Source organism: Pangasianodon hypophthalmus, chromosome 4, assembly GCF_027358585.1.
Source record: "Pangasianodon hypophthalmus isolate fPanHyp1 chromosome 4, fPanHyp1.pri, whole genome shotgun sequence".
Classification (NCBI taxonomy): Eukaryota; Metazoa; Chordata; class Actinopteri; order Siluriformes; family Pangasiidae; genus Pangasianodon; species Pangasianodon hypophthalmus.
The window spans coordinates 14,331,144-14,345,275 of NC_069713.1; the positions used below are offsets into that span (position 1 = coordinate 14,331,144).

A 14,132-nucleotide genomic window follows, 5' to 3' on the forward strand; every position below is an offset into this window, starting at 1 on the left:
CATAGACAAGAAAAGAGGCATTGTTTCTCTCCTCTGCTCCCATGCCTTCTGTGGATCCACAAGAAAAGGACTGACCCATATTTAATAAATGGCTGCTTTCCGGGGTGCATCTTGTTAGGCGAGTTGCTTTGAGGTTATTCGTGGCTGCTGTGGCTCTCAGCATGCATGAGTGGCTGGCTGAATTTCTGCACAAGCCGTCTGATTGGCTGAAAGGAACGGAGACATTTGTGTCCTAGCAGTGTTCAGCGGCTGAGTGGCCGAAGGCAGGTCAGGATAAGAGGCGTGGGTGTGTCCAAAATATCTTTACATACACACACGGAAACATACACAGGTGCACTGACGAAGACACACATAGTTCAGTGTCTTCTCTGTTAGATTCTCTTTCACATCTCCTTTGAAGTGGCTTGCAAGGTTTCCAAAGCCAAATCCTTGCTTTCACAAAGCGGCCTGTATGAATTGGTGAGTTCCTGCTGTTTGGACCATGTGCTTGCTAAATATAGAGAAAATGCAATTTAGATTTTGAACATGTATCAGTAGGTTTACTATGAGTACCACAGTTTGTGTCAGTTTTATTATCTGTCTTAACTGTTGTGAACAAAGTTCAGAGTGATTAGGGTGTTTGGTGTCCATTTGAGATGGAATGTAAAGCGGGGGCAGGTGACTGGTGCAGTTTTGGTCTTGTTAGACAGCTGTTTGTACAGTTGTAAAATATGAGGTCCCATGCACACAGACACCCATTAATACCACTCCTGCTGTAATGGTGTTTTTGAGGGATCTTAGCTGTACAAGTTTCTTATGTTTATAAATTTCTTGTGGGCCTTTATAAAAGTGATCAGCAGCAAATCAATGCAAATCACTGATGTACTTTTTTTTCCTATGACCTTTCCTCTACACCACTGGTATTCCTTATCTCCTTTTTGAATGCATGCAGCAGCAAGCTGATCATGTCCTGAAGGTGGCTGAGCATAAACTCCATAACTGTGAACTGAGATCTTGAGATAACAGCTACTCCAGAAACACTAATCCTGTTATAGGAATGAATAGTGCTTCTCCTGTTATAGGAATGAATAGTGCTTCTCTTTTAGAAAAAGAGTAATTCTCTTTTTCTAAAAGTTTTTAGCTTTGGAACATAGGCAACTGTTTGCAGCACACTATATGAAATGTGTTTGGTAGATTGTTTTTACAGTGGTGTAGCAGATGCTCAAATGCATGTTTGCAGCCCTAGCTGTGTGTGTGTGTGTGTGTGTGTGTGTGTGTGTGTGTCCCTGGAGTGGTGGGCTTTGGGCTGGGGGCTTTTGTTGACTCAAAAGGTATTCCATTGTCTCAAAGCACCCATCATTGCTAGGCAACCTAACTCTGAGATTGCGGCATCCCTTTTCTGCTTTAAGGGATCAAGTTCACTGCTCCAATACACACACATGCACACACACACACACACACACACAGTGGTTTGAGAGAGAGAGGGGAAAAATGAGTTTTTGTGTGTGTGTGTGTGTGTGTTTGTGCATGCATGCTGTGGCTGGGGGGTAGTGAGTGTTTTAGGGTATTCTAATAGCCACAGAGATGAGGTGGAAGACTGACCTGGGAATTTTACAATGATTAGCTAAAATATTAACAATCCTTCTTACAAGAACCTCAGGGTGGGCCTGAAAGGGAGAGAAACATGCAAAAGGGCCACTTTCTATATTGCATACTGCATATTAAGTAGTTTCCTAAAGCCTGATTGCTTCTACATAAAGGAAAAGTCTGCATGTGCTAAGGCTAATGCTAGGCTGTTTGTTTGCAGACTTTGAGGAGCAGCTGTATGATAACAGGGTAACTGGGCAGACATTCCGGCACCCTTCCTCTCAGAGCTCAGAGGACACCTCCACTACGCTCAGCCGCTCGCCTTCCTCAATCAACAGCAAGAAACCAGAGTTTGTCTTCCTGGTAATTATCTGCTCATTTTCTTGCAGATTTAAATTTGGTGTTGTGGTGTGTGTATGCTTTATTACATAGAATCTGTGAAAAGTTAACAGTAAGCATGGGTAGGTGTACCCCACAGACAAAATGCCTCATTTCTGTATTCCAAACATGGATGTTGCCTGAAGTTCCTCTGTATTCAGGCAAGATTATGTGACACCCCTTTTGTGTATAACTTTTCTTTTCAGCTTTAACAATTAAGTATAATCAGTAATTCTAAAGTCCCAGAGAGTCTTAGAGAGTGAATGAGCTCCCTGATACACGTCATACACTCCTTGATGATCAACTGTCAGACTTAAAAAAAAAAAAAGCCATATTTCTATTTTTAAAAAGATTAAATCAAGAACACTAAAAGGTTTCTTGTAAGGTGCCTCAAAACAAAGGGTCTCCTCTTCAGAGAGGGTTCCAAGTAGAAGCCATTTAGAAAGTTAGAAACACTTTACAACGGGCATATGTAAGTAATGAGCTGTTACTTCCTTCATGATTAATCTAATTCTGCTAATTCTGCTTTCTCCCTAGCCTGCAAATAAACAGGTGTGTGAGGATGAGACAACCTCATTAGGGATCCGGGCTCAGGACCCGGCCGCTTGTAGCTCGGACCGCTCCCTCCTGGGCTGGAACTCTTCTGTGGGGCCCCCAGTTGCTGAAAAACCTCGGTGGCACCTGAGTCGACACTCCTCTGCACACCTCGTCCCTATCGATGTCACAGGTAACGGACACTTAACATATCTTGCTCTTGCACTTTGCCGTGCAATTTGTTTTTATCAAAGAGATTTTCTGATTTCTGAGTCACAGTTTGCTTTTATCTGTTATTAGCCATAGGTAATAACTATTTGCCTTTTCTATTAATTAAATTTGATCATTGGTCTTTGCTCCTCATAAAAGGAAAGGAAGTTTCCATTTACAAACACTGTACATTTTAAAGTGTGTCTAGGCTCTTAGTTGCTATCTTAGTTACTCTGATGTCTGAACTGAGGTTCAGACCGGGTCAGGCATTTTAGGATTTCCTACATGACATCATTTTCCTCATATTGTTTCCTTGCCACATTTCTTACTTGTATTTTCATGTTGAACCTTAAATTGCCCAGCCTGAGTGATATAACTTGTACCACATGCCAACTCATCTCCTCATTTCCACTCAGGGGGGCTGTGACATTTTTTTATCCATGAGTACCTCCCACGTTTCTCAAGCTGTCACCCTGTTTTAGTCAGATATTGGCTCTTTATTTGGCATAGCACTAGCACTTCCGGTCTCTGGGTTGTCCTATTCCTTCCTCATCATTCACTTCTACTGCTCAGTGTTACACTCTGTCTCTCTTTCTCTCCTCTTCCCCTGTATACCTCTTTTCTGATTTCCCCCTTTTGGGCTGTCCTTTTCCTCTCTCTGGGCTCAGTGCAGTAGAATAGGCTAGGTCGGTAAACTCTGTTAATGCCATGTTCAGGCAACCTGGGGTCTAATTCGCAAAGAGGTGCCATTCTACTCCCCATCCGCCTAAGAAAATGAACAGGTAGCTGTTGCCATGGCAACGCCCAGCTCTTCCTTCTTAGTTTGGTGAGGAGGAATGGAAAAGCTTCTCAGAGTGAAAGAAAGGGATGGAGACAGTGACAGAGAGGGTGTTTGAGTGTAAAGGAGAAGGAGGGAGAGCCTTTTTCCCCTCCTCTGTTTTCATTTTCATGAATGGTGCAAACACACTCGTTAGGAGAGAATGCAGCTTCTTTGGACATTTTGGGAGAGAGCAGACAGAGTGGGTTTGTGCAATGTAGCCATGGTAGCTCAGTGGTTAAGGCTTAGGCTACTGATTGGAAGCTTGTTGGTTCAAATGCCAGCACCACTAAGCTGCTACTGTTGTGTTCTTGAGCAAAACCCTTAACCTTCAACTGCCCAGTTGAATTTGTCCCAGTTGTAAGTGGCATGGATTAAAACATCAGACAAATGAGTAAATACAAATGTGTAACAAATGAGCAAGAGCAAGGCTTAATTACCAAATAACATTAGTTCAATCTACTTTAACATTCAACACTACAGACATAGCAATGTTTTCTTCCTACAGCATGAATCAAGTGAAGGAAATAAATCTTGTTAAGTCTCGTGTTACATGAATCTTTTTTGCATCATAGTCATAATGCACTACTAGTAACTGCAGTAGTAAAAGTTACCCTACAGTTGAATGTTTGGGAATGTACAAGATTCGAGAAATATAATTTTGAGTAGGGCAGGTACAGGTTTAAAAAGTAATTGCACATTGTTTTGTTTTTTAATCAGTCCATGAATATCAGCCCTTTTCTCAGAACCATTCACTCAGACACTGTGCACTGTCTACATGTCAAGTGTCTTATTTCATCTCCTAAAATATCAACTAGGCACCAACAAGTCACAAGTAATTCTTCATCTCATGTTGGCCATTCAGCTTGGTAGATACACTACTTGATGCTGTGAACCAATCAAATCTATTGCATATACACCGGATATTTTTAGCTGACATTTCTAGAAGGAACATGTCTAGAATATGTCAGTTTTGTAAACTAGATGTACATCTAGAGTAAAACCTGTTATTTAGATTCAGCCTAGTATTTGTCTAAAATCTTGATCTTTTTAGTCAGGTGTCTCAGAAACAAACTATTAGATCGTTTATATATTTTACACACACACATATTTTGACAAAGGTCTGTCACTCAGATTGAGAAGTGGTATCTCATGTCTTGCCTCAGGCCAGAGCTTTGATAAGCACGCCAGCGAACTCCAGGCCCCCTTTAGAACTGAAAAGGCGGTTAACCCAAAGACCATCCGCCGCCCAAGGAGTGTGATCGCAGGCCCTGATGTCACGCTGCACTGCCAAGGTGACCAATAGGAAGTTAGAAAGTTCTGATAGGGGACTGAGAGCAAGAGGAAGTAAACAAAAACAGCCAGGTCAATGGGCCACAATGTGTGCTTTCTTGCTATTATGTTTGCTTTTTTGGCCTCAGTGGAAGAATTTATGGGCTGTCACACATTATTCAGTACAAAAAAATGCATGCTTCTAGAATTATGGTAAATATGTTTGTGCTCTTGATTTCTAAGTTCAGTCTGTTTTTATCTCTCCCTTAGGTGATGGCAAGATTCTTGCTGTTGATCTGATACAAGGTGCCTGTTCTCCTGACTCTTCCCAGCCGAGATCTCTGGAACCCACCACAGAGAATACAGGCGAGCAGCACATACCTTTACGGAAAACTCAGAGTGACAGAGAGCACAGTGTCCCCGCATCCCCCAAAGCCTCCACAGGCATGATGGACCATGCCACTCTTATGTGCCCCAGCTCTTCCTGGAATGGCCCAAAGGGTTCCACCTTCTCTCCCTCCTGGAATGACTCCTACAACTATGCCCTATCCCCAAACCCTGTTGCCAAGCAGCCTTTGTCCAAACCTGGAACATTAGACTCTGGTGGAGGTGGCCTCATGTGCCCGTCCCAAACCAGCTCTGCCATGTCCATGAGTTCTGTATCACACTCTAGCTCCTTTACTTTCATCTCAGAACCTTCTGGGCACATGACATATGCAGTCACACATGGAAATGCAATTAAGGGAAAAAGAAATGAGACTGAGGGTGCAGCATCCAGTCCAGCTGCCGGTAATGGCCTCAATAAATGTGAGCAAGAGAAGAGATCAACACGAGCCAATGCTTTCAAGTTCCGTGAACGCTCCCTTTCAACACCAACAGATTCTGGATCTCTCTGCTCAACAGACAACATGTGCTGTCCAGGGGAGACAGTGCCTATAGTCCGAGAAGGTGAGAGCTATGCCTTGCTGTACCCTAGCAACAGCTCTGAGGACAACACCAGCACTGACAATGTGTCTGTAGCAACAGGGTCTGACTTCTTCCCAATGAGTAGACTGAGGTCACGATCACGAAGCATCTCACTGAAGAAGCCCAAAAAGAAGCCACCACCTCCAGTACGCAGCGTGTCCCTAGTAAAGAACTTGTCAGCAATTGGTGGGATGGGCCCACACCATGGTGAAGGACATATCAGAGATGGTAGGCCTAAGAGCCTCTTCATACCACGTGATCATAATTTCCAGGATTCATTCCAGCCCGAGTTTCTTATGGCATCTAAACCAGATGAGGAGACACACAGCAGTTTAGAGACAGCCTCTGATACATCTCAGCCCCCTGACAGAGAAGCTGACCTAGCCTTCCCCCCTCACTGGCAGCTCAGTGAGTGGAAGTCCAACAATGACCCTTATCGTTCATTATCAGGCTCCAGCACTGCTACAGGTACAACAGTAATTGAATGCATTAAGGTGCGTGGAAGCTCAGAATCCCTGAATTCACCATCAAACTCTCGTGCTACTTCTCCTTCCCCACTTTCCATTGAAGCAGAGACTAAGGTCTCTCCATTCAAGCCTCCATGTCTTATGTCCCCCTCAAGTGGATACTCTAGTCAGTCTGAGACTCCCACCCCAACTATTACAAACTCTGCCATCACTGGACTCACCCCAACAGGGTGCAAGATGCGCCCAAAGATCCCAGAGAGGAAGTCCTCACTTCCAGCCACCTCGCCAAAAGACAAATCTCAGTCTCGTCTCTCTTTTGAGTTACCTGTGAATTCCCCAATAGACTTGTCGGCTGTCAAACCCAAACCTAAAGCTAGCCGGAGGCACTCAGACACATCTACCACCAGCAAACCAGGAAAATTGAGTCAGTCATCACAGCCCATGGTTACCACAACAGATCTGCGAAACATCAGACTCCGCTCAGTAAGCCGCTCAGAACTTGAGGACAGTCCTGATGGCTCCTCTGACATCATAGAGGAGGAGCAAGGACGTGATATTAGCCCTCCTACCACCCCATGTAGCTCTAAGCCACCCAAGCCACCAGTTGCAGTAAAGCCACCACTCCCCAAACGACCCATGAACTTGATGCTAAAGTCTCCCTCATCATCGCCTCATACTCAGGAATCTCCACCAGCCTCCCCAGTAGACCGGCCAATGCCTGTAGCCAACATCTACATGGTGGTGAGGAAGCCTAAACCTAAGAGGCCATCCCAATCATCAGTCAGTCCATCTGCAGTTACACCTCAAGAGCAGTTGCCAAGACATCCACCCCCTCTACCTGAGCTTGACCTAGAACATGGGATACCAATTGAGGAGGATTTTACCTTTCCTAGCAGTCCAGAGAAAGAGGACATAGGCAAGACCCTTCGTAGTCAAAGTCCCATTTCCTGCATAACTGAATTGGACAAGAAGAAACCCAAGGTACCACCACCAGTACCCAAAAAGCCAAATGTTCTTCTCTTACCTTCCCCTACTGTTCAGGTGCCAAGCAATGGCATTACAGAAAAGCAAAGCCTCCTACTTGAAAGTGGTTCTCAGTCACCTCTAGGCCCACCACCATCTGAAGCTGAGGAGGCTTCTTATAATGAAGATGACCAAGAAATACCTACTAACCAAGAGATTCTAGGAAGTTGCAATGCACAAGATGAAAATCAAGGACACCTGGAGGTTCTTGGAAATGAAGAAAATCATAATATACCAGAGGATGGCACCCCGAAGGATGTTGGATCTATTCAAGATGTTGACATAAAGGCATTCACTGCAGAAATAATGACAGGTATATCATCTTTTTAAAACATATACTATGATTCAGGTAGTAATAAAAATTAATAGTAATTATAACAAATATAGTATATACTATATAATGCTTATTATATGAGGGGGTGCCCAAAAATTCCTGGAATTGTTTTAAAAAAACTAGCGTTATCAAACTTACAGCTTTTCTCCTTTAATCCACTTCAAAGTACTCTCCTTGTGATGTGATACACTTGTCCCAGCATTTCTCCCATTTCTGGAAACATTTCCTGTAGTCATTTTTTGTCATCGTGTCTAGAGCCTCCTGTGTTTTTTTCTGGATTTCTTCCACGGTGGTGAATCTTTTCCCCTTCAGTCTCATTTATAATTCTGGGAACAAAAAGAAGTTGCAAGGACCAAGATCTGGCGGATGTGAAGCGATAACCACATTATGTCTGGTTAAAAACGCCTTGGTTAACAACACAGTATGAGCAGGTGCATTGTCGTGGTGCAAGATCCAGTTCTGGGTGCACCGCTTCTCCGGACGTTTTTCCTGATGCTTTCCGATTTCCTAAGCAATCCAATGTAAAATCGCTGACTGTAAGCATATACTACCTAGCAGCAAAACCAGCAACTTCGTCAAGTGCACATGCCTCATTTGAATTATGGGAATTTTTTGGGTCCCCCTCATATATGGCTTATAATCAATTATGGCTTATAATTATTGAGGTATATATATATATATATATATATATATATATATATATATATATATATATATATATATATATATATATATATATATATATATATATATATAGAGAGAGAGAGAGAGAGAGAGAGAGAGGATACTCAAGTAATGTGTCTATTTAAAAATGTGCTCACAGAAGCTCCAATGGAGGAAAACAGCTCTGTCAAAGACAAGACAGAACTGCATATCACTGAAGAAACAGATGATGATGTGCTTGTCCACACACCTACCACCCATACAACTGAAGACCTTTTCACAATCATACACAGGTCTTACAAACACTAGTTCATTATAGTTACTGCCTGTCGATTGACCAACTGCAACCATAATGAACAACACTAACAAAACTGCAATACTCTAATAACACAGCAAACACTGTACATGCTTTTTTATAAACGCATAATCTAAGAATGGATTTTTCTTACCCAGGTCTAAGCGGAAAGTCCTTGGGCGTAAGGAGCCAGCATTTGGCAGTCGTCAGAGCCTTGTGTCACCTGTGAAAAGCAGCAGCAGTGACATTCGAACACTGACACTGGGCAGCACTCCAAGGTCAAACTCTCGGAATGAGAACTTCATGGCTCTTCTCCAGAAGAAGGGCAGCAAGTCAAGCAGTGGAACGCGGGTCTCTGCCATGGAACTGCTGAAGAGCACAAACCCTTTGGCTCGCCGTGTCACTGAGTTTTCTATGTCGGAGCTGGATGCTGCTGGAACTGACCCATCTAAAATGGCTCTACCAGACCAGTGATTCCACTTGTAGAGAACCAAATGTAATGGCTGATTTTCAGTTAAATCTAAATGGTTTTACTTCCCAGGATCTTGCACTGTCTGAAGTGAGGTGCTTTTGAGTTGTTTTGAACCCTGGGTCTCACGTTTTTTTCATGTTGCTGTGGAGTGCTGTCCATATCAAAGGAAAGGAACCCAGTGTTGAAGTGAGGTTCTGAAATAGTTGGGTTAGCATTGTATTTTACCACTGAGAATGTGTTACATTAACTCCTCTGTGGAAATATACAAATGGTATAAAGGCTCACCAGCCTTTGTATATAGTCAAATTTGCCAATGCCCACCTTTAAAATGCAGAATTATTGCAATGCTAGGCAGGACTATATTTGTTTTGTGATTAGGATGGCGTTCACAAAACAAATGTGTTCAAACAACAAGCATGATTGTCCTAGTCAGAAACATTCCATATAAAAATGTATAACAAATTCCCTTAAAAAGCACTTTTTATTACAGAAGTAGTTTAGAGACAAACTATTTGTTATTTTTGTTTGTTTATTTCGAAAAAGATATAAAAATCCCTGTTTAGCCTTCTGGGATTTATTTCACCCAGAATAAAACAAAATATAAAATATTTAAGTGTACGTTTAGAATTTTTTGTGACTTTCCTTAAAACTGCCTATTTTTGGCGTGTTTACAACAAACAGGGACTAAAGTCACAAAATGGACAACCTTCATGCAATATTCTTCATCTGACTCTAAATTATAGATCTTCCCTCACTGCCAGTAGTGGTACACAGTTTATAGTAGTGTTGTGTATGTATAGTACATACACAAAATGAAAAACCAAAACCACCACAGAGCAGATTATGAGAACATTACCAAATGAAAGAAAATAGGAGCTGGAAACGAAACAAAACAACACAACAACAACAACAAAAAAAAGATCAATGAAGGTTTCAAATCCTCCTAATGGGGTGTTTGATCCTGGCTGTCTAATATGGAGAACCTGTCTGGGGTTTCTTGTTCTGGCTACCGAATGAAGGGTCTGCACTGTTTAACACTCAAGGAACCAAGGAAGGGAGTTGCCAAGGACAGTGAGTGGTAAAGAACTTCTTATTGTCGCCTCCATATCTTTTTGACCAGACCTTTGGGAGATGTGGTGCTGCAGCCTGCTATAATCACCACCAACGAAATTTAAAGCTGCAGCTACAATGTGTTCCTGAACATTTTATCTATGTCCACATTGTATTTGTCACTCACTATATGATCATTTCATACTATGCATCAAGGCTGTATGTGCTGCTTCTGTGCCAGCTAAGGCAAATTAGCAGTGAATGCCTATGAATGTCAGGAAGAGGGAACAAAGCTCAACAGTTTACTTTAGTTTTCTGGGTTTTTTGTATAGTCGCCGCCCATATCACTGCAGAAAAGGAAATTTATTTCTATGTTATAATGCACAGACAGAGACTATCATGAGAAACTGAGACCTGTGTAGGTCTCAACATCTGGTTTGTCTATCAGATGTTTGGAGACAAAAAGAGAGAATCATTTGGTGAGCAAAGAATTTCCCACAAAGACTACTTGTTCATTCCCATTCCTTTAAAATATTTTCTCCCACATGTGACTGTGCTTCTCTGGCTCACAATCAGAATCAAGAAACCTGGTGCTATTGAGCCAGAGCACCCTCTGCAGTCCAGGAGGGGAAGCACACCTGGCGAAAAATCTGTTCTGACTCTCCTGAACACTGAGGATGAAGATTAAATAAAAATTTTTATTATATCAGTCCTTCAGGTATTCTGATAGCATCTAAGTATAACAAAGAATATGAAGTATTACATTAAAATAGTGAGTGAAGCTTGTTTTCAGTATATAGTGAATGAAAAAAAGACAACCAGTGTTTGTTTGCCTTGTACTCTGGCGTCAAGCCTGTGTTTTTAAATGCCTTGGTAATGCACTTCTGTAGAAATATCCAGAGTTTCTTTTAGTCTTTTTATGAATACTACTCTAACGGTCATCATTACTCTTGTGTACTCTGTGCTGCATCCATTCTTAGTCAATAATAGTATCAAAATTTCCAGAGGATAGGCGGAGAGGGAGAGAGAAAGTCAAAATGCTTAGAGACACAAAGAGTGAAGTATATATATTAAAAAAAAAAAAAACAGACTGTTAGAAGCCATGTGTTGAGTCACTGAGAGTTTTCACATAAATCTAAAATCACATAAATCTAAAGACAATGAATGTACATTATGCCACACAGACCAGAAAGATACAGTGACCTACATTATAGTAGATTTCTTTATGTGACAACCTACAGTGAAAACCTGTTCTTGCTTCTGTATTCTTCCTCCTTTCTCCCTCCATCTTAGCCTCTTTCCCATTCGCCTAATGACACCCACAGGAGCTCACTTTTGTACACAGAGGAGAGATGGATCTCAAAAACACCCCAACAAAGTGAGAGCACAGTAAACATTGAGAAATTCAGACCCTACAGGGTCTATTTTCCTAAAAGCATTGTGCTTAGGATCAGCAACTATTGGACAAAGTGTTTAAAGTGACACTCATGCTCTTGTGATTTATCTTAAAACATTTTTGGCAATCAGTTTAAGTCAAAACTCTGTCCCCCTCTGTGCCTAAAAAGTTCTGCACGATATGACTTTCAGCCAGTGCCAAATTTGAAAACATACACTGTATATAACATGTAATTCTAAGATACAACTTTGTCAGATTTTAACACAGAGATGAATATAACAGAAGATTATTAAGGCTATTAAAGATCAGTTTAGAGTTTACTGACTCTCTGAAGAAAAAGCTTTAATTGCCCCTTGTCCTTGGGACAAATACAGTTGGGTGGGAAAGAAAGAAAGTACTGGGAATTATATTTTTGTTATTTTATCATTGGAAAGACGTATATAAAAATTCTGAATATTATGAGCCTCCCTCTCCAGCAGTAAGGATATGTAGCTGTGAGCTCTTCAAGCAGCTATGTCTTGCCTATGTGCTAAAAAAAAATTACATAAATAAATTATTTTTCTTGCTTAAACACTTTTGGAGTCTTCATTTTAGTTAATGGTATAAAGACAATGTACAGGCATGATGATGCAGATTATTCAACTTATTCAAATAGTTCTGATATGTTTTATTCAATTTAAGGTTTGTATTATAGTTAAAAAATATATATATAATGTATTATTTTTCATGCTCTATATTACTGAGATGGACATGAGTACTAGATTAAAATTGTATTCAGAATATTGACTTTTTTCTTTTTTCTTTCAAAACACTAAAGAAAATTATTTGTTCCATAGTTTACGTAATGGCGCCTGGACAGAAACGTTAGGACTGCATTGCCCTCTTGTGGACCAAATGTTGGCAGCAAATGGCAGCAAAAACAGCAGCTTTTAGTTAAAAAAGAAAAAAAAAAAACCTAAAAGAGCCAAAGGTTTTGGTGACTGAGGTTAAGGTAGGCATAGCATTAATTAACTGCATTTGTAATTATATCAGTGGAAAGTCCTCACAAGGACGTGTGTGTGTGTTTCTGGGCCTGTGAAGGATAGGGTTGCATACATATGGGCTGAATCTACATTAGAACATCACCATGGCCACAAAGAATCTGAAGACTCTCTGCTCTACAGAATGAAGCCCAGATGCATGGCCACGTGCAGAATGCGGCCAGACGTCATCACTGTCATTACTACACACCTTTATAGATTCATAGTAGTTGAAAAATATTTAATAAAAATGAATAAGTGAATAACAAGGAAGTTTAGGGGTTAAAGCAGATAGTCTGTAAATTGAGACCCATATTGATAACGCAGCATGCAGTCATGCTTAGCGTCACCTGGTTTTGTTTATTTGAATATACTGCGTGTTTAGCAAACACCACTGCATTTTTAATTGTGTGATTCTATTAGTTATGCATGACTCTCTGTTATGCCATGTGTTGTTTTTTCCACACATTTTGTTAGAGTAGATTTTCCATAAATAATCATAGCTCTTGTACAATACTGGACAGATAAGGTGAACGAAACAAACACAAAATGGCATTAAGAAATTATCCTGAGGTTGCTAGCACTCAAATCTGTGTTTTCAGCTTCCTTTGTAACCTTAGAGCCTTCTATGTTATGCTTTGGAAAGGGGAGGGAATGGAGAGAGAATCCCTGGTTGGTCCATGTGCTGAGGACTTCTGCTTTAGAGCAAGCTGAGCCCTGTGCCATCAGTCGAGCGTTTCCTGTTTCTGACAAGCACGGTGCACTGCTGCACGTTAGAGGCCCATATTTTATCAAAGTGGAACACACACAAACGTGCACAGCGCGCCCTGCAGAGGAAAACATGCTATCACTTTACAGATACACAGCCACACAGAGGATGTTCTGATGGACTCCTAGTCTTCGATATTCCCTAGGTCAGGCATGTCTGTGGTCATGGGGTCCTTCCTCACAATGGATATCTGACCCTGGACCCTTCCAGGTGGTGGGCGCAGAAGCAAGAAAAGTGGATCTTCACCTGTTGTTTAAATGCTTAATATCAGGCTTTGCTGCTGAGGTAGAATGGTTTTATTTTTGGGATCTCATGGAGCCTCATCTACAGTGATGCAGCCTGAGGAGCCTGTGCGTCAGGAACTGCAGTTTTATTATGTGGTGAGTTATAATGCACTTCACAGTGGATTAATGTCATTTCACTACTCATAGCAGTCAGACTTCAGTCTTTATCAGTCTTTATCGTGTCTATATCGGTCTTGTCTGGGCAAGCCTTGGTTTTAGTAGGACCATACAGTGTTAAACCTAATTTACTGTGATTCAAAGGTGCTTTATATGTGTTTCTTATTTGATCAGTAATTATACATTCCTGTTTAGAACCTCAGATAAGATGATGCTGTCCAATGATATGATAACTTCTATGTTTGACCTAAGAAATATAACAAAAATAGTTTGCTGGTTTATTGAACTAATTTATTGTTATATGAGCTCTTGTTTAGAAACGTGTAACGTGTATTCAATGACTGCAACAGTGACAGTTTATAACAGTGGCACATGACTCATCATGTAGTAGCTGTTCCTGAGTCAAGTTTATTATCAACTCTTTAAGCTTTAATGTCAGTACTAACAGAGTGCATGCAGTTTATAGATCAGAGATAAGTGATCCTTTTGTCTGTAACTGA

At 41.2% G+C, this 14,132-nt stretch overlaps 2 protein-coding genes across 7 annotated transcripts in view; both read left to right on the forward strand.

Annotated features, from left to right (window-relative positions):
* The window catches only part of nhsl2 (NHS-like 2), a 72,800-nt gene extending 60,786 nt beyond the window's left edge, over nt 1–12,014 (forward strand). For 4 of the 5 annotated variants that reach the window (XM_026936255.3, XM_026936258.3, XM_026936259.3 and 1 more), the window contains exons 3-8: nt 1,787–1,929; nt 2,482–2,671; nt 4,672–4,800; nt 5,048–7,546; nt 8,391–8,523; nt 8,684–12,014. In XM_026936255.3, coding sequence (XP_026792056.1) covers nt 1,787–1,929; nt 2,482–2,671; nt 4,672–4,800; nt 5,048–7,546; nt 8,391–8,523; nt 8,684–8,999 — 3,410 coding nt within the window. In that variant the 3' untranslated portion in view covers nt 9,000–12,014. The remainder of the gene's footprint in view (nt 1–1,786; nt 1,930–2,481; nt 2,672–4,671; nt 4,801–5,047; nt 7,547–8,390; nt 8,524–8,683) is intronic. The other variant, XM_026936257.3, reaches the window with a different exon arrangement.
* A 105-nt stretch (nt 12,015–12,119) lies between these two features.
* The window catches only part of arhgap36 (Rho GTPase activating protein 36), a 38,804-nt gene continuing 36,791 nt past the window's right edge, over nt 12,120–14,132 (forward strand). For both annotated transcript variants that reach the window (XM_026937025.3, XM_053233373.1), the window contains exon 1: nt 12,120–13,611. In XM_026937025.3, the coding sequence (XP_026792826.1) occupies nt 13,522–13,611 (90 nt within the window). In that variant the 5' untranslated portion in view covers nt 12,120–13,521. The remainder of the gene's footprint in view (nt 13,612–14,132) is intronic.